This window comes from Lolium rigidum, chromosome 1 (genome assembly GCF_022539505.1).
Source record: "Lolium rigidum isolate FL_2022 chromosome 1, APGP_CSIRO_Lrig_0.1, whole genome shotgun sequence".
NCBI classification, from domain to species: Eukaryota; Viridiplantae; Streptophyta; class Magnoliopsida; order Poales; family Poaceae; genus Lolium; species Lolium rigidum.
Genome location: NC_061508.1, coordinates 202,621,294 through 202,641,541, shown reverse-complemented (window position 1 = coordinate 202,641,541; position 20,248 = coordinate 202,621,294). Strand labels below are relative to the sequence as shown.

At 44.7% G+C, this 20,248-nt stretch overlaps 1 protein-coding gene across 1 annotated transcript; it reads left to right on the top strand.

Moving 5' to 3' along the window:
- Window positions 1-550: 550 nt before the first annotated feature.
- On the top strand, window positions 551-14,866 carry LOC124688192 (DNA polymerase I A, chloroplastic-like). The gene is made up of 12 exons (XM_047221910.1): window positions 551-603; window positions 1,213-1,936; window positions 2,842-3,039; window positions 3,706-4,373; window positions 6,807-7,236; window positions 7,785-7,880; window positions 8,471-8,563; window positions 8,660-8,854; window positions 10,348-10,440; window positions 13,494-13,706; window positions 13,797-13,886; window positions 14,119-14,866. The coding sequence occupies exons 2-12, from the start codon at window positions 1,238-1,240 to the stop codon at window positions 14,278-14,280; spliced, it is 2,937 nt and encodes a 978-aa protein (XP_047077866.1). The 5' UTR covers window positions 551-603; window positions 1,213-1,237; the 3' UTR covers window positions 14,281-14,866.
- The last annotated feature ends 5,382 nt before the right edge of the window (window positions 14,867-20,248 follow it).

Below are 20,248 nucleotides of genomic sequence, written 5' to 3'. Positions count from 1 at the left end.
GGGTGAACTCTCCTAGCGGCCATCTTCTTCGAGTGAGTACAAAATCTACTTCACTTGGTGGATGCCGTATCATTTTCAGCAAAAAAAAAGGGCAAAAAAAAATGTCACAGAAAAATATACTTCCCCTTCCTTGAAAGGAGTAACATTTTGGCTCAGTACATGTACAGCTTTCGAAGGCGCAGATACCGAAGACGCGTCGATCAGTAGGGACGCGACTACCATTGTCCTCCACCAAACCCCGCCATCGAGCCACGGAGACGGGATCCGCCGCTTAAACCCTCGGCCCGCTGCGCTCCCGAACGTCCGAAGCCAAACCCTGTGTCGCCTTCTTCCCCGCCCACCTCGCGCGCACCAGCCGTAGCCGACGACGACGGCGCCCTGCGGCTTCGGTTGCGGCGGAGCTCTACTGGTACCAGGAGGAGGAGGAGGAGGAGGAGGTGTACGAGCCGATTCCAAGCTGAAGCGGTTCGTGGGCGCCATGGCGGCGGCGGCGCCGGCGTCCGGGCGCCTCCGGCCGCGGTGCCCGTGCTCGGCGCCGCCGTGGCTCTCTTCTCCCTTCCTCCGCCGCCCGCCGTTGCCCCGAGCCTTCCCCGGCCGAAGAAGGTACCTGCCGTGCCGCCGGGTTGTGATATTTTGACTTTTATTTTGACTTTCAATGAAGGGAAAATGGAAATGGAGAAATAGGGGGCTGATTAACTGTGCCGTGAAATGAAATGAAATGGTGCAGAGGGTGATGATTTGGTTGATGAGTAGCTGGATACGTAGTATGTGCTTATGGGCGAAGGCTACCCTGGCCTGTAATATCTGTGCCAGGAATTCATATATCTGTGCTTTGGAAGCGACGCATACTTCTATAAACTTATTATTCGAGATTGTGGCCGCGATGCTACCCTGGCCAGTAATATTTGTATTAGGAACTAGGAAGCTATATATCATGTTTTATGGCCACACCATTCTTCCTGCAAAAACCTGCTCATTACCTTGTACTAGGAAGCTATATATCATGTTTTATGGCCACACCATTCTTCCTGCAAAAACCTGCTCATTACCTTGTACTAGTTGTCAGATTGAACTTCTCCCACTGGCCCGCGTACCTCATTTCAGTTGGAACTAGTTATAATGATTGCTCTTTCGCGTTGTCTCAGTAGTTAAGAATTTCACACTGGTTTCTGCATCTCAGAGTCTAATTTTGGAACTGATTCTGGCTGACAGGCAAGACTATTCTAACAGTTCAGACATGGGAGTTAGAGAACGCAGCGTGTGCGGGCTTGGACTGTATGCCAACATGAATGGGCAAAGTAACGAACATGAATGGGCGCTTGAGAGCAAGAGGATGTTTTATCTCAGAATCGCCAACAACGCCAGCCATAGCATCCACAACGGAGCCACTCCTCTAAGGGTTGGAAATCCAAATCACGAACCCTCTGGAAATCACAGAAGTTCAAACTATCCTTCCATGCATAATCTAAGAGAAAGAGTGCCATCTTACTCAATTGTAAATAGACATGCCAATACAGACTTGGCTGAGTGTAATCTGACAAATCAGTTTGCCCATGCTCTTTCAACCCCAATGAGTGATGTTAATGATGACATCGAACTATTGGGCATGCCTAGCAGCTCTAATGTGGAGATTTCAGCGCATGATTGTTCATCCATGGAGGCTCCTTTGCCTAATATCTCAAATATGGAGGAAACTTCAGGGCTTGATGGAAAGACTAATGTTGGGTATGCAGATAAACACAAACTCATATCTCAAAAGGTGGTACCATCTTTCCCAGATAGAACTTTCTTGACCAAGGAGTCTACAAGCAAACGGAAGGCTCTTGTTGGTATCTATGACAAAGTTTTGGTAATTGACAATATTGAGTCAGCAAAGAATGTTGTACGATTGCTTACTACAAAGTACAGAAACTTTGTTCATGCATGCGACACGGAGGTATTCAGCAAAACTCTGCTTGGCTTGTTTCCTTTTCTCTAGAATGATTATGCTGTTTATCCCTATCAGACAATGTTAGATGCATTAAAAGCTGCCAACTGGGTAATAAGTTTGTTAGTGAAGTAATGTCTCTTTACAGTGATGTTTCCATGGATTACATATGTTTTGTCCACTTGGCATAGTTATCATAAGAAGTTGATTCTGACAGATGATAGCTATGGTCCTCAAATGGCATTTGCTACTCCCTCTGATTCATAATAACTGTCAGAGTTTTAGTTTAAATTTGATGAAATTTAAACTAAAGCCCTGACGCTTATTATGGATCGGAGGGAGTACAAAAAACAGTTGTTCTGTTTGGTGTATGTCCGTCTGTCATGAATTTATCAGCATCCATGGTAAGCAGATAAACTATGCCAAATGTTAGGAGGAATGATAAAATAAATACTCCATCCGTGCTACAATGTAGTGCATATAAGAACTTTAGAAAGTCAAACGATGTAAAGTTTGACCGAGTTTATTGAGAAACTTATCTATATCTACAACACCAAATGTATACCATATGAAAATATGCATCATGATTAATCTAAGTATTGATCTGGTAATCTAGATGTTGATATTTTTTATCTACATATATGGTTAAACTTTACATCGTTTGACTTTTCAAAAAACTTATATGCACTACATTTTGGTAAGGACGGAGTACGTCATAGGCAGTATTGGCCTCTCATGGTTGCAGCAACACATCGTAAATTGCCGCTGGGTAGTGGCTATGCTGAGAACTCATATGCTCACAGTTATACCAAATGGTCCAATGTTGCTAATCCATGACAAGCATAGAGTTCATTGCATAACTCATCCTAAGCTCATTAAAATGTTTTAATTTGGGCTAGCACAATCTTATGCAGGTAGCAAATATTGATGTCAAAAAGGAGTCACCAGTTGATCATGGAGAAGTAATATGTTTTAGCATCTATTCAGAAAATTCTGATGTACATGCCGATTTTGGAAACGAGAAAACATGCATTTGGGTGGATGTGCTTGATGGTGGAAGGGATGTCTTGATGGAGTTTGCTCCATTCTTTGAGGACCCGTCTATCAAGAAGGTCCAATTTTTATCCTTCCTTATTTATCATGGTGTAAATATATTGCTATTGTTTTCCCTTTATGTGTTGGGTGGAACATGGAGTGTAACATTTCCTTGTGCCTCTTGCTGTGCTTCTTGTAGTTTTGTTCTTTTGGAATGCCCTGTGCCATTGTCTATTTACTGTTGTGGATTAATTTTGAAATAAGTTGGATGTACTGCATTAATTTTTGTACTTGTGCATTTTACATGATGCCCAACAGTTAAGTATGACATAATTGCTGGTTTTCTAATAGCAAAATACTTTGGATGTGGCTTTCTAACAGTAAAACACTACCTTGATTGCATGTGAAAAGAACCAATAACCAAGGCATATATTTTAATACTTGGCTTCCTTCCAAAACCCACACCATTAGTTTGTGTCACTGGACTAACTCAAGTGCATACTTTCTTGTTGATCGTGGTATCTCATGTCTTAATCTGTTATATGGTAGCCTGATTGATTTGCTGCTTCATAATGCAAATCTGCTTCTAAGATTCCATTATGGCCTAGACGCTGCTATATTTGAACTGCAAATTCAGATTTTTTTACGTATTACTGGTTGATCATGCTTTATCAATTATTGCAAGCTTTGTTTTTTTCTTGTGTCACTGAAAGTGATCATTTGTTTTGCTCTTCATCATGTAGGTTTGGCATAACTATAGTTTTGATAGCCATGTCATTGAGAACTACGGAATCAAGGTTGCTGGATTTCACGCTGATACAATGCATCTTGCACGCCTTTGGGATTCTAACAGGAAAACTGATGGTGGATATTCACTTGAAGGACTTGCAAATGATCCTAGAGTCATGAGTGATGTTGGGAAGGACTTAACTAAAATTGGGAAGTCATCGATGAAAACAATCTTTGGTAAGAAAAAGATTAGGAAGGATGGAGCCGAAGGGAAAATTATATATATTGAACCAGTTGAAAATTTGCAAAGGGAAGACAGGGAGATGTGGATTTGCTATTCATCACTGGATGCAGTGAGTACACTAAAGCTTTATGAAAGCTTGAAATGTAAGCTTGAAACAAAAGAATGGATTTTTGACGGTTGTCCTAGAGGAACAATGTACGATTTCTATGAAGAGTATTGGCGCCCCTTTGGTGACCTTCTTGTGAAGATGGAAACAGAGGGTATGCTTGTTGACCGTGCTTACCTTTCAGTGATCGAGAAAACAGCTGTTGCTGAACAAAAAAGGGCTGCAGATAAGTTTAGGAATTGGGCATCTAAATATTGTCCAGATGCGAAGTACATGAATCTGAATAGTGATGTACAACTTCGCCAGCTTTTCTTTGCTGGCATTAAAAACAGGTATTGTCGCCATATTGTGCTTATCTCCTCTTTAAAGTTTCAACATCGATTATCTTTTGGATTTTGCAAATTATTTATGCTAGGATATCTTCAGTAGTTTGTGACATGTTTAGGATCTTAACAAAGCTATGTTACTAATTCTGACAATCTTTGAAATTCGCACACATTAACCATTTGCGATGCATATGCACACTGTGACACAGGATATAAATTGGATGTTAACTACTATTATCACCCACATCGTGTTGCGAAGTATCCTGTTATGGTGCTGCTAGAGGGATGGCGCGAGAGGGCCGGCCGGGGGCCTTGCCCACGGCCGGTGGCAAGAGGGAAGGGATTTCCTTCTTAATTCTTGCTTGATTAGATTGATACGTCTCCTCTCCTTATATAGAGAGGTTTACTTGACCCCTAAGCAAACGACCCTTATCTCTAATTAACCCTAAGACTAACGGGCTATACCGCCAGCCCAAGCCCATTACGTACTCTAACACTACACCCCACCTCACCCCACCTGGACATGCAGCTCGTCCTCGAGCTGCAACCTAAACAAACCATGACTCGACGCAACACAAACCTAACACCTAAAAACGAGCCTTTTACATCTCGGCTTGTTTTATTACTCTCAACCTGAGATGGATTGGGACGCTTTATTGTTGACCCCTGAACATAAAGTGGACACCATCCACCCGACGTGCACCTGTACAGCCACCTGGATCCCATGGAAACCAGCGGGACAAAAGGAGCCCGCGCGGCGGCCGGCGGCGGAATGCAGTGGTGCTACGCGGTGCGCTCCTGTCGGTGACACCATGCCTTCTCCCCGCCGGATGACTGTCGATGGCGCAGACTTTGAGGTCGCTGCCCGCGGGAAAAACAACATGTCCGCCGCCCGTGGGGGAAACTGCACGCCCAAGATCCCCGACGCAGCAGACGAGATCGAGGTCTGTTGCGCAACGAAGCGCAACTTGGAGGAGCTGCAGCTGCAGATCACGCATCTCCCGCACACGCCAACGCACTAGGAGGCCGCGCGCAGCAGCCTGCTGCCTCACCGCCGCCGACACGTGGCGGATAGCGATCCAAGCCGGAAGCGGTGACGGCGACGGAGGGAAACGGACCTGGTGGAAGGGTATCCCGGGCGGTGTCGATGTAGAGCCCGGGGCCAAGGTCGCTCCCACACCGCCGAAAGGCAGGGACGGTGTCGGTGGTGGCAGCAGCCGCTGCTGCGGTGTTGGTGGCGACGGCAGCTGTTGCAGCTGCCCACCGAACGACAGGGACAGCGTCGGTGAGGACAGCAGCTGCAGCGGCGGCGTTGGTGGCGGCGACAGCTGCTGCTGTTGCTGCTGTAGCGTTCCGGTGGGGAAGAAGGCGGCCGGCTGCTGGAGAAGAGGGACCCCGGCACCGAGGTAGGGCCTGGCCCGGAGATGGTGGACAGCGGCAGCAGGGACTGCAGCAGCCCGGCGTCGGGTGGCGGCGACGACAGCAGCAGCGTCGGCTGCAGCGGTCCAGCGATCGCAGCGGAGGCCGCCTGGTGCGTTGGCTGCCACGGCAGCAGCAGCGCCGGCGGCGGCGGCCCATAGGGACCAGCCAGGAAGAGGCGGATCTCCTGGACAACAGTGGTGAGATCGCGGATTGCTCCGGCGATCTCCTCCGGGGTGAGGGTGACGGGAAGCGGCGTGGTGGAGGTGGCCTGCACCGGCCTGGTCGGGGCGCCGGTGGTGGTGGCCATCGGGCCAGTGGTGGTGGGATGGCTGGACATGATCGAACCCGGAAAAACCCGGAAAGCTGGTACCAAATTGTTATGGTGCTGCTAGAGGGATGGCGCGAGAGAGCCGGCCGGGGGCCTTGCCCACGGCCGGTGGCAAGAGGGAAGGGATTTCCTTCTTAATTCTTGCTTGATTAGATTGATACGTCTCCTCTCCTTATATAGAGAGGTTTACTTGACCCCTAAGAAAACGACCCTTATCTCTAATTAACCCTAAGACTAACGGGCTATACCGCCAGCCCAAGCCCATTACGTACTCTAACATATCCCTAAACTAATTAGTCTCCATTCCCATTCCTAAAGATGCCTTTTCATGAAACAGTTTTAAAATATGTCTAATCAGAACATCTCAAGTATTTGAGAAATAGTAATTAACATGTTAGTTGATTTTACCTGAGCGGTAGTATAATTGTAGTGTTTGCTCATGATTCTTCATTAGGAGTCAGTTTCAGAGTAAATTGAGATGGGACTTTACTTAGTTTCGAGCATTTGTAGTTCTTCATATCAACAAGAGAGGAATGAGAAACTGGATCTTCCTCTGCTTTTTGGATCTGCCAGTCATTTTGTGTATAATTCCTGAGAAAGAGTAAACATAATCCCTCTTTTCTTTTTGCTTGCCAGCAGTCATTGCTTATGCATGGTTCAATTGTTAACTTCTCTAAACTTCGTAGCAGGAATAAATCTGGTGAGACCTGCCCACAAAGTAAAACATTTAAAGTTCAGAATGATGAAAATGTAGCTCCGGAAGGCAAGAAGGCTTCAAAGTTTCGCACAATCAAACTTTATGGTATTGTGAAAGATCTGAAAATTAATATGTTCTCCCCGAGTGGGTGGCCTTCACTCAGCATTGATGCATTGAAAACTTTGTCTGGTAAGATACCCATGGATCAGATTTACACAATGGACGATGACCAAGAGCATGATGAATATAGCAATGGTTCAGAACTTCCCGAGCAGGATATAGATGAGTCATCATCATATGGAACTGCATATAAAGCATTTGGTGGAGGAAAGAAGGGAAAGGAAGCATGCCATGCAATTGCAGCTCTATGTGAAATCTCCTCTATTGACAAGTTGATATCCAGCTTTATTCTTCCCTTGCAGGTTAGCCAGCTGATCTTACTTGTGTAGACTAGAGCTGTTATTCCTACCTTAAGGCTGCATATCTGGGATGCATTTACAATGCAAATCAAGCTGTGCGACATTCTCAGTTCAAATATTTTCTACCTGGTGCTCTATGAACCACCATTTGGCAATTTCCCAGCATGGATATGGAAGGTTTTTCAGAGGCATGGACATACCTAAAATCGGTGACATGTGCGCCGACAAGTGCGAGTTTTAAATGCTTTAAGTATTACTGTTTGATATATGGCAGAAAAACGGGTGGGTTCATCTGGATTTCAAAAGCTTCATATCATCGTACTTTCCACTGTTCCCCTTCGAGTATCTTTGAAGGTTTATATGTGCTATGCTGCATAGTGCTGACCTGTGCTTGTGTGTTCTCTGAGTGAGACAACTCAACAACTGTACACATTGCTATTTTCCTGGGTGTGGGGTTGTGCGTGCGTGGAGGGGTGGTGGAGGTCCAAGCTAACCTTGAACTATGTGCACCACCCAGTATTCTAGTCTTAACACTATTTTGTACATCGTAGGGAGGTAATATATCATGTAAGGAGGGGCGCATTCACTGTTCAATAAATATCAATACTGAAACTGGGCGCTTATCAGCACGAATACCAAATTTGCAGGTATGTATCTTTCGCATTTATGTCATCTCCCAGAAAAAAGAGTAACAACTCACTTCTTAGTTGTTAAGCACAAGCTGTATTAGTATACAAGAAAAGAGAGTTAAATACAAGCAAGTACTCCCTCCGTCCTAAAACAAGTGTCTGAACTTTTTCTAGATACAGATTTATCTTCAACTAAAATGCGTCTAGATAAACCAAGACACTTATGTTAGGACGGCAGTAGTAATAGGTATAAATTCAAGTAAGTAAAAAAATGCAAATAAGCACTGCCTACTTTTGTTCTCCAGGGTGCTTGTTTTGAGAGGATAATAGAAGCTGCTGTTTCACAGATGCTCTCTACGCAAGATGAACATGTTATGCATGTGCATGTTCTCCAGTTCTTCAGAGCATATGCATTATTTTTGTACACACATCTGCCACCATGAACTTTGTGAAGTACTTAGGGACTAACATAAAGCACACAAGCTAATGAAAAATTCAAATATAAGCATTCACCAGTGGCTTTAGTATAGGAGAAAATATCTTGTAGTATCTTATTCCTACTGACAAAACTATTTTTAGACTCAATGCATAAATAATCTCCCTTGCAGAATCAACCTGCACATGAAAAAGATCGATATAAGATCCGCCAAGCTTTTGTTGCAGCTCCAGGGAACTCTCTTGTTGTTGCTGATTATGGCCAGGTATGCTAAATGCAAAATTATGCTCAGTAGTAATTCTTCTGTATTTTGGGATTCCCGAGACTATTTTGACCTGATGAAAGGTTCGTTTTCATGTAGCTGGAGCTGAGAATCTTAGCCCATCTTACTAGTTGTAAAAGCATGCTGGATGCTTTCAAGGCTGGTGGTGACTTCCATTCTAGAACAGCCATGAATATGTATGAGCATGTCCGAGATGCTGTTCACGGAAAAAGGGTCCTTCTTGAATGGGATCCTCAACCAGATCAACAGAAGCCTCCAGTGCCATTGTTGAAGGTACTTGACTCAGAGTCACTAATATGCTGTCCATACTTTTTAAATCTATGCTTGATTCATTTGAACTGTTCAGAATATTGTCCATATTTGTTTTGTTCCACTTCCATGCAATTAGATCATTAGCAGTTTACTTGATCAAATTCTTACCTTATTTTTGCTAGCAACAGCTGGAAAATTCCCTACTGCAACTTTTATACTCCCTCCGTCCATAAAAGGATGTCTCAAGTTTTACTAAATTTGGATGTATCTAGACCCGATTTAGTATATAGATACATCCAAATTTTGACAAAATTGAGACATCCTTTTATGGACGGAGGAAGTGTTCACAATTATAAGATGTTTTAGGTTTTCCAAAATGCATGTATCTAGACTCGGTCCAGTGTGTAGGTTCACTCATTTCGGTCTGTATCTAGCCCACAGTGAAATATCTAAAACATATTATAATAGTGAATGGAGGGCATATTGTCAAACTCATGTATGTAGATGCGTTCCAGTGTGTAGGTTCACTCATTTCGGTCTGTATCTAGTCCACAGTGAAATATCTAAAACATATTAGTATAATAGTTAATGGAGGGTATATTGTTAAATATGTACAGCTGGCCCAGACTAGAGCACAAGATAGGTTCTACCTCTCCAAACTCAGCATGGTTGACCATGAGTTTGAGGAGCGGGGTGTTAGAGTTGTACCCGCTCCGTCCCCAAATAGGTGGTGCATAAATTCAGTCAGAGAGTCAACCATTTCTAAGTTTGACCAAATACATTGAAGGAAATACCAACAACTAGAATATTGAATAAATACATTATGAAAATATATCTTATGGTGGATCTATGGATATTTATTTGTTATTGTCAATCTTCATATTTTTGTATATCAAACTTAGGAAGTATTGACTTCCTGACTCAATTAATATGCCACCTATTTGGTGACGGACCGACGGAGGGAGTATATACTTTCCAGTATCAGCCGTGTATTATCCCCGGGTTTTCTGCTTATTTACCACACTTGCACGTGTACATATACATTGGCCTATCCAATGATGTTGTTATCCTTTGATGTTGGCCCCCCTAAGAAGTTCAAAATTCTGCAAAATTTGTTGGATACCCCCACTTTCTACACAAAGTGGTCCAATGTCACTGTGGCATCCAAGATTAATGCACTCATTCTGGCCTGGGGCATTCATAAAACCAAGCATGCCACACGTTTGTTGTTTGTGTCATCGAGCACTCCTCTTCACTAAATATTTTTGGCCTTGCATCTCTAGTAGCCATCGTTGATAAGTTGTAGCAGTGATTCTTTGTATGTAGATGTCCCTTTTGTCAGGGTCGCACATTGCCAGGGTCGCACATTGTTTTTTGTACTTTCCCAGAGAAGTTGGTCTTTATTAAATTTTTATTGGGCATGAATTGTCTCTGTTTTAAGTTTTGGTTTGCTAGATGCTTTGTACTCTGCAGAGTATATGAAACTTAATCTGGTACCTTTCCTTCGATTTTAGGATGCTTTTGGTGCTGAGAGAAGGAAGGCTAAAATGCTTAATTTCTCCATTGCATACGGAAAGACAGCCAGGGGGCTAGCTCAGGATTGGCAGGTATGAACTCTTATTGGCTACATCTGCATTTGAACTAACTAGTATAATTGGTGCTGACAACCTGATTCAGAAAACAGCTTGATTAGATCATTTTCTTATACAGTTAACCCAAACATATGCGCCACGCGCGCCCCAACCTTAACATATTTTATCGTCCTGTTTCTCATCATCCGCTCAGACTCTTCCAATATCCTCACAGGACGAACCTCAAAGGTTAAATCTTAAATGGTTCCATGGTAATTTGTCATTCTAGATCACGAAAATGCTTCCGTAGCATATAGACATGGAACACATTATGCACGCCTTTCATTGTCTCGGGAAACTCAAGTCGGTAGGCTAGCTTTCCCACTCGTGCCACTATCATGAAAGTTCAAATGTACCGCGGACTAAAATTTCATCTGATATTAAATCTTATAACACCTTTAGTGGGTGACACCATTAAGAATGCCTCCTCACTACCTTGAAGTCCCCCCTCTACCTCTTTTTCTGCTATGCGTTGCTACCATATGTTGCCTAATCTCAGGCTCCCAATCTACAGTTTATTGAATCTACTTTGCTCCCAGCATGCCCATGATATTCCAACAAAGTGGAGATCTACACTTTCTCCAATAAAAAGCCTTGTATGCTACCATTCCTATGAGTTTCTAGCAGCTCTTATTATAAAAGAACCCCACAAGTGACAAGTGATCTTCCTATCTCCCTTGCCAGGTTAGGGCAGAATAGCTCTACACACATTCCAAAGTTTTACGCTCTAACTGGCCATCTGTTTGGAAATGCAACGCAATGCCAAGTATCAAGCGCAAACCTAGTGCACTCTGCAAACTCTCCCAAGATTTTGATACAAACTTAGCATCCCTATCACAAGTAATCGTTTCAGAAACAACATGCAACCGTACTATCTTCTACACATATATTGGTGCCAAGGAACTTAGTTTGTTTTGGGTAAGAATACAATGGGAAAATTTGATAAGTTGATGCCCAACCACCGAAATTGCATCATGCATGCTTCCCATGCTAGGTAGGACAAAAAAAATATGATGGCCATTTTGGAGGTCTCCAAGGATTACTACCCATCCCGTTGGTATTTTACATTCAGCCTTCACTCATAGACAAACCTGATAATAGGACACATACTTGGCCACAACACCTTTCATTGTTTACCACAAATAATTCTTTTTCAGCTCATCGTGCATCTTTATCTCTCCAAGAAAAATGGTATATTCGGTACGATGTGCCTCCCTCTGAATGACCTCCTACACCTGAGACTTCCGTGGCAAAAAAATATAGCCATTCAACCGAGCAGCCTTGGTCCCCAAAGCGCCCCAAAGCCTCCTTCCGTCCGGCGCGGCCCAATACGGTGTCCGGCGCCCCGAGCCCATCCCCGGTCCACATGGGACGCTCTGGGCACGCCGGATACAACGAAAAGCGAGGCGAGGAGACGCGGGACCGACGCGTCACCGGCACATTCAAGTTTAACCTAACCGTCGCCTACCTCGCGACGGAAGTTATTGGCGTGCATCGACGGTGCACTTTCCGCAGAGGCGTAGCGATGCGTCTCGTTGCGCCTAGCTCTCCGTGCCGGCGTTAATGAGCGCCACCGCTCCCCGCCTCCGTCCGACCTATAAAAAGGGGCGCTCTCGCATCGTCCCTCACACACAAACCCTAATGCCTCTCTCCCCAACCCTAGCTGCCACCATCTCAAGAGTCGATGCCATGGTTGGTAGAGGTGGAGGCCAAGGTCGCGACCGTGGTCGTGGCCGCGGCCGAGCACCCAGAGCTGCACGGTCGCCGTCGCCTGCGATGTCGTCGTCTTCATCATCGTATCTGCAGGAAGAGCACCAAGTGTTGTTCGAGTTCGTCGTCGTCCTCAATGGCGACCCACTCGGCATCCAGAGGCCGCCGGACAAGTTCGCCGAGTTCGTTGCCGGCAACGAGCCGGCCGCGCTGCATCTGCGGGAGGCTGGCTGCGACTGCTGCCGGTGGCCAATGGAAGTGCTCTTCGACGGGCGCAGCAAGATGTACCCACACCGGCTAGGAGAAGTTCTACCACGACCTCCAAGCCGGCTGCGTGCTCACATTCTCGTACCTAGGCGACGCGGATATGAGCGTGAAGGTGTTTGAGGACACGTCCTGCCGCCAGCACTACCACGGCGACGACGAAGAGGAGGACGATTGAACACGCCGAGTGTTCTTTCTTCGCAGCGAAAATGGTAACGGAGGTTTCTGTATTTTCTCCTTGCAAAGGACCAAGTATGTTCTCCTTGCAAAGGACCAACAGGGCTATCATTACCAGCTGGATTTTCTAGTTTAGGTGACTGCCTGCAAGTGTTCTTTCTTGGCAGCGAACATACGAAATTTGCGATGCCAATACTAGTTAGGTTTCCTCATTTTGCAATGTTTTAACTATGTATTAGTTTGTGGAAACCATGTTCCAAACTATGTATTAGTTTGTGTAAAACCATATTTCCGATTATGTATTAGTTTGTGTAATGCTTCTCCTCTCTATTAAAATGAAAATGCAAAAAAAAAGAGTATTTTAATGTAAAAATAAGTTTGGCGGCCGCGTTTGGGCGACGTCGGCGACGTCCCCAAACGCTCGATTCGGCGCCGTTTGGGGGACGCGGCTGGAGATGCTCTAACCTCTTGCGCCTAGGATGTACTCTCCTTTCACCCTCATCCTCCACATGCTTTATGAAAATATGTCCTCACGGATCAGCACTTCAGTTCATTGGTGTTTGTTTGGTGCTTACCACCAATGACCCAGGATGGAAATCAGATCCGAAAATTATACAGGATGGATATCTTGTGCACATCACCTTGTACTCAGCAAGGCAGCAGCTGCTGGAGATATGGGCCCTACCACTGAGATTGCGTTGTTGCCCTTTTTATTCTTGCCAAACTATAAGATGCATGTCGAATTAGCTCTGTTTATTGACACTACTAGCATGCTAGAGAAACGCCACTTGATAACCCTGTACAGTTTCACAAATTCTGTATTCTTAGAAAGTAATTTGATACAATCAGTTCAGAGTTATAGCTTACCATCTTAACAGGTGACTGTCAAGGAAGCAAAAGATACACTCAACCTATGGTATAGAGATCGAAAGGAAGTTAAAGCTTGGCAAAATAGGCAGAAAGAGCTTGTACGGGAAAAATGTGAAGTCTACACGTTGCTCGGACGATCACGCCGTTTTCCTAACATGACCCATGCACTTCATGTTCAAAAAGGCCATGTTGATCGTGCTGCTATAAATGCTCCAGTGCAGGTACTTGCTACTGAACATGGCCCAATTGTTGTGATGCTCCACTTGTTTCTGGCTTGGGAAAATCTATAATAATGTATCTCTAATCCACAGGGCGGTGCAGCAGATGTTGCCATGTGTGCAATGCTTGAGATAGAAAGAAATGCGCTCCTTAAGGAGCTCGGCTGGAGACTCCTGTTACAGGTTGAGACCACTTTTTGTTTTTTTCTTGTTAAAAACAAAATAGATTTCCTCGCAAACGAAAAACTAGTGTTACAGAATCAAATCTATGTTTTTTTTTGCTTGAAAGAGAAAGGGAAAAAAATGCAATTGACATGATACTTTGTAACTACCTTTTTTGCTTCCAAATTATTCTATTCCAACCCCAGATCTGGCCTAATACACCATTTTGAATCTTTTTGTTGGCATTTCTCAGGTGCACGATGAAGTGATACTGGAAGGGCCAACGGAATCTGCTGAAACGGCCAGGGCCATCGTGGTAGAGTGCATGTCCAAGCCTTTCTACGGAACCAACATCCTGAACGTTGAACTGGCTGTCGATGCTAAGTGTGGAAAAAGTTGGTATGATGCCAAGTAGTTTCCACGCTAAGTTGGTACGGCGGCAAGTAGAACTGCCCCATCTCTCAATCCACGTCGTCATAAGATGTCCCATGTTTGTTGGCCACACCATGTCGGTCGGTTCGATCAAACACACACAGGGTTTGAACAAGTGTAGATATTGCAGCCCTAGAAGCAGCAGAAGCAGCGCAAAGCCTGTTGAAGAGCGGAATACTTGTGGCAGAGGCGGTGATGTCATGGACGAGTTGTGACGCGCACGCGTTGAAGAGCGGTAGACTTGTGGCAGAGGCGGTGATGGCATGGAGGAGTTGTGATGCGCACTAGTAATCTAACAATCTAACATGTAGATTGGATTGGCCTGTAGTAGGATCTGATGAGTTTCAGACGAATTAATCTTCAGGGTAGCATGCTCATTTGTTCATAATGACACCTTGGTGCGTGCTGCTGTTCCGAGGTTAACTACTTTAGTGACAATAATCTGTTCACCAGTGAGGCCTAGCAATGCGGCTGGTAAACTGTTTATGTTGATCCGATTGTCGGACGGATGGCTCAGTTCTGGTCTGTTTACAATGCTGGAATTTCATGTAAATTTCTGCAATATTTGCAGTGTTAGTGATATAGGTTGATCTCTTTCGCATTCCTCGTATGACTAACCGAATTTTCTCTTAATGTTGGTACTTTTTCACATCGTGTTAACCTATTCTTACAGGAACAATATACTTTCCGACCGTCCATCCAACCGAGAGAGCTTTTGGATATATGGTCTGGAGAAATGAGTATCCGCTATATGCCATGTCCGAGACCTGACTCTGACACAAAGGATTGAATATGATACGCTATGTATCTGAAACCACTCCACTATACTGGCTCATGTTGACATGTTGTATATGGTAGGTATTGTCTTGGATTGTCCGTCTCCACATGTCCGTCTCTTCAAAGACCACTGTACTTGCTCATGTTGAACATGGTAGATTGGTAGGTACTGTCTTGGAATGTCAAATGTGGCTAATACATATACCTTGTACTCCCTACATTCATAATTCTTGTGGATAATTTGGATGTATCTATGCATGAAATGTATCTTCTAGATATTAATGACAAGAATTATGAAACAGGAAGTACCTATGTCCAATTGTAAACTTGTCTCCAGCAATTAGAAAAAATAAAGTATAAAAGCGAGCAAATCTTTGAAGTCTTCAAACATTTTTTAGAGACATCTTCTGGGGAGTGGTGTTTTGGAACATGGGAGCATATACTCCCTATATTTTGAAATGCATCTCACACATATTTTAAATTTCAAAAAAATTGAAACAAAAAATTCGCACGTACATTTTCATGTGCTACGTGCGCACAAAGTCGTTTTATAAAAAATAAAGTTATCATGTGACGTGCGTAAAAAAGATAAAATTCAGTGCTGAAAACAATGCTTTTCACAGATGTGTTTTTCTTTTTTACATAGGCCACAAAAAATATTATTTTTTCATGAAACTTGACTCATACACATATATTATGGAGATGTACATGTAGATTTTTTTTTCAAAATTTTTCCACACTTCGAAATATGTTTTGTTGGTAGAGGGAGCATACGTATCCGGCCGAATTGAATTTCCGCATCTGGGATTTCTTTAAATTCAGCCGTTAGAAAACTAACATTGAGGCTAAACAACATTTCTTTCTTTTTTCGATAAAGAGGATATTGCACCTAACCTCTGCAACAACGTAATACTCTAATGGTACTACACATGCAAATAGTAAAAAAAAGCTAAAAAAAACTTGCTACAATGCTCAAGTCCTTGTTGAAAGGACACGGATGTCGCCTAGAGGGGGGTGAATAGGCGGCTTAAAACTTTTACGAGATGGGCTTAACAAATGCAGAATAAAACTAGCGTTTACTTTGTCAAGCCTAAAGCCTATATACTATGGTTCACCTATGTGCACCAACAACTTATTCTAAGCAATGGTTCACCTATGTGCACCAACAAATTATGCTAAGCAATACAAGCAACTTATGTGATAGCAAGATATATATGACTTCAAGCACGATGGTTATCACAAGGTAAAGTGCATAAGTAAAGAGCTCGGGTATAGAGATAACCGAGGCACGCGGGAGATGAAGATTTATCCCGAAGTTCACACTCTTGTGAGTGCTAATCTCCGTTGGAGAGGTGCGGTGGCTTAGTGCTCCCGAACGCCACAAGAGGCTCACCTTGAGGTGTGGTTGCTCGATGCACACCAACGCCACAAAGGCCTCACCCCAAGATGCGGTACTCACACCATACACCGAACGCCACGAAGGCGCCTCACCTTATTCTCCGGTGACCCTCGCCACAAAGGCCTAGGTCACGGTTCCACTAAGGGATTTCCTTCGAGGCGGAAACCGGGCCTTACACAAAGATTGGGGCACACATCCACAACTTAATTGGAGGCTCCCAACAAACCGCCACAAAGGCATAGAATCCGTCTAGGGTTCCAAGAACGCAAGATTAACAACCTTCTTGCTTTCACCACCATGAATCACCGTGGAGAACTCAAACCTATGCACCAAATGCAATGGCAAGAACACCACAAAGATGTTCAAATCCTTCTCTCTCAAATTCCAACAAAGCTACAAAAGCTATTGGGGGAATAAGAGAGGAAGAACAAAGAGGAGAACACAAAATCCTCCAAGATCAAGATCTAGTGGGTTCCCCTCATAAAGAGAGGGATTTGATTGGTGAAGATGTAGATCTAGATCTCCTCTCTCTTTTCCCTCAAGAATATGCAAGAATCATGGGAGGAATCAAGAACTAGGGCAAGCTTTCAAGGACAACAATGGAGGGGAGAGAGAGAGTGAACCAACCAGCCCAAGGAGGAAGAAGGGGGTCTTATATATCCCCCCCCCCCCAAAAAAAAACTGGCAGAAACATCAAAACGAGAATGAGCATACCTTGAGCATCCGGACTCCGATTTTGATGATCTTGGGCTCGTTTCGAAGCTAGTAACAAGCTCTACAAGATCATGCAGGGAACCATCATAGTCTAACAAGGGAGGATAGAAAAAAATGACGAAAGGTTTGACCTATCTAAAAAAGACATACCGGTAAAACCTCCAACCTTGAAAATGCAACAAGTTGCCCGTGCAAAAACCATTCTTGATGAACTAGAGCTTATCATGAGAATAAGCAAGAGCTCTAAAACATCACATGGATAAGATTTAAATAACAATCAAGAAAGATGATGCAATGATGCACATGTTTGAACTCTCCGAAGGATACGATCGAGTTACTCACTCGAGAGCCCTCTTGATAGTACGGCAACTAAACTATAAACCGGTCTCCAACTACACTATGAGACCGGTGAGAAAGAAACCCTATCAAGAGCAAACCTTATACTTGCGCATTCCACTTGAGCTCGATGATGACGATCTTGAACGCAACAAGATGGAACACCTTTCTTGATTGTGCTTACTTGACGAAGTCTTGTGGATTGCTCCCCCATAATCCACCATGGGAGAGCTTCTTGTTCGGCGCATCTTCACATATCCATGATCACCATATGGATTGCTCCCCCATAATCCACAATGGGAGAGCTTCTTCTTCGGCGCATCTTCACATATCCATGATCACCATATGGATGGCAAGAGTCAAGCAAAGGATCTCTTCGAGATGGCCCATCTTGAACTTGCACTTCATTTCTTCATGGCAAGCTTCAAGCATATGATCTCTTCGAGTTGGCTCATCTTGAACTTGCACTTCATTTCGTTGTTGTCTTGAAGTTAACTTTGAGAGCTCACTTCATCTTCATCTTCAGGACATACTTGACCCTTGATCTTCTTCATTTGCTCCTTATTGCAACCTTGAAGTCAACATATGGTTCAAGCATTGCCTATGGACAATTCCTACAAATATAACTCAATGCAAACATTAGTCCATAGGGATTGTCATTAATTACCAAAACCACACATGGGGGCTCCATGCACTTTCAGTTGTAGCAGCGGCAAAAACACCCCCAAGACAAAAACTGAAATCCAAGTTCTTTATAAGCGACGCTTCCAACAAGGAAATAATGCACAAACCCCCTCTCTCAAAACAATGCCTTCAACAAGTTATTGCCAGACAAAACCTATTACAGCCAGACTTTGGATTTGCAACAACCGTTGAACTTCACATATGATGTCGCTCCCACTTGCATACCGGTGGTACAAATCCCGAAATAACAAGCAAGTTCCTCATCGCCACAAAGACTCGAACCACCATTATTAGTCCTTAGATCTCGGCTTTCATGCCATTCTCCGTCTCTGACTTCACCATGGAAAGAAAAAGACATGTTCCATGATGACAACAGATAGCGGAGCTTGACGCAGTCCCTCCCGAAACCAAACGGTCGGGAAAAAGATGGGTGCGCACGATCGAATCCCATCCGATCCTGCAATCTCTAGGCATGATTTGCCGAAGGGAGTTCGCCGGCAGAGCCTTCTGAAACTCGACACCCCGCCCAGATCAAGGAGAAAATGCATCAAGCAGATCTTCATCTTGGCGAGAGAGGAACCTAGAACCGATGCCTTTATTCAGGCCGAGCCCCCAAGCAGCGACCATCCTCGGCCGCCCGACCTATCAAAAAAGACCAGCAAATTGATGGTGGCACGCATATTGGACCTGCACCGCCGGAGAACGGAGATCGGCGTGGGATCCCAAGATCACCTACCGCAGATCCCATCAAGGCAATCCACCTATGGGGAGGAGGCCACTGCCTCGTCTCCCATGGTGATGCCGGCAGAGCCGCATTCGTTGCTATGCCTAGGAGCCAGCAAGGTGCAATATCGGGGCCCTCACGAGCCTGCCTCGTCACCGCTGCTATCCATCTGCCGCGCCGCTCCTCTGGCCATCGCCACGCACCACCGTAGCTGAAGGAGGGAGAGTGGGCGCCCCCATCACCCCACCTGTCCACGCCCAGCAGATCCCATCACCGCCATGTCACGCGGGCTTTGCCAGGTGGCGCCTCCGACGACAGAGGGAGGAGAGGTTATGGGAGGAGGTGAGGGGATCGGTAGGGGGAGCCCCGGTGCGGGGCGGTGTTGCCGCACAGCGGTCACGAGAGAAGGAGGTTAGGTCGCAGGCTACAGGAGGAGGTGAATAGGTCCAAAAACAACATACATGCAAATACCAATGATTGTTTTCCCATAATTTTAGTTTAAGCATCGATATCAAGGTTGCGTCCACCTGCATAAACATAGTAATCAACCTACATCAGAGCCGCGAATATATATCACTACTATTAGTAAACGATTATTATTAAAAACTCTACAAGTAAATACACACGGGAAGGCAAGGAATCTTAGTTTTCTTTGTAGCGAAGCAAAGCTCGAGACAGAGTCACAGACACCAGACAGCAAAGCCACCGCCGCGTCTCCCGGCCTCACTTAACCTCTGCAACAACGCAATACTCTAATGGTACTACACATGCATACAGGGAAAAAAGCTAAAAAAAACCCTGCTACAATGCTCTAGCCCTTGTAGCAGCAGCAAAAACACTCCCAAGACAACAACTGGAATCCAAATTCTTCATAATCTACACCCCCAATACAACGCACAAACGCTGTTATCATCCGATCATAGGTCTTAGCCCCCCCTGATACGTCCATTTTGCATCACTATTTTATATCATAATTTACTGTTATTCATTGATATATTTCATATTTAGAGATGATACTTATGTTATTTCACCTATTTTGCATGTTTCGTGATTATTGGAGAATCACTCACCGGAGTCAGGATTCTGCTGGAAAAAGCACCGTCGGGATACAATATTTCTGAAGATCAACAATTGACGGAAAATATACCGAAGCTCCTATTTTTCCAAATGACGGAGCCAGCCAGAAGGAGAGGCCGAGGAGGGCCACCATGGCCCCCCCCATAGGCCGGCGCGGCCACCAGGCCTGGCGCGCCGCCATGTGGGGAGGGCGCCCACGACCCCCCTCGTCCGTCTCCCTTTCGCGCACTTCATCTCCAG

Bases quoted from the DNA above. Each gene is read 5' to 3' on its own strand.
- LOC124688192 (XM_047221910.1), top strand. From the start codon at position 1,238: ATGGGAGTTAGAGAACGCAGCGTGTGCGGGCTTGGACTGTATGCCAAC. The intron at 7,237-7,784 runs GTTAGCCAGCTG...TGTACATCGTAG, and splicing joins GCTTTATTCTTCCCTTGCAG to GGAGGTAATATATCATGTAA. The intron at 10,441-13,493 runs GTATGAACTCTT...CCATCTTAACAG, and splicing joins GGCTAGCTCAGGATTGGCAG to GTGACTGTCAAGGAAGCAAA.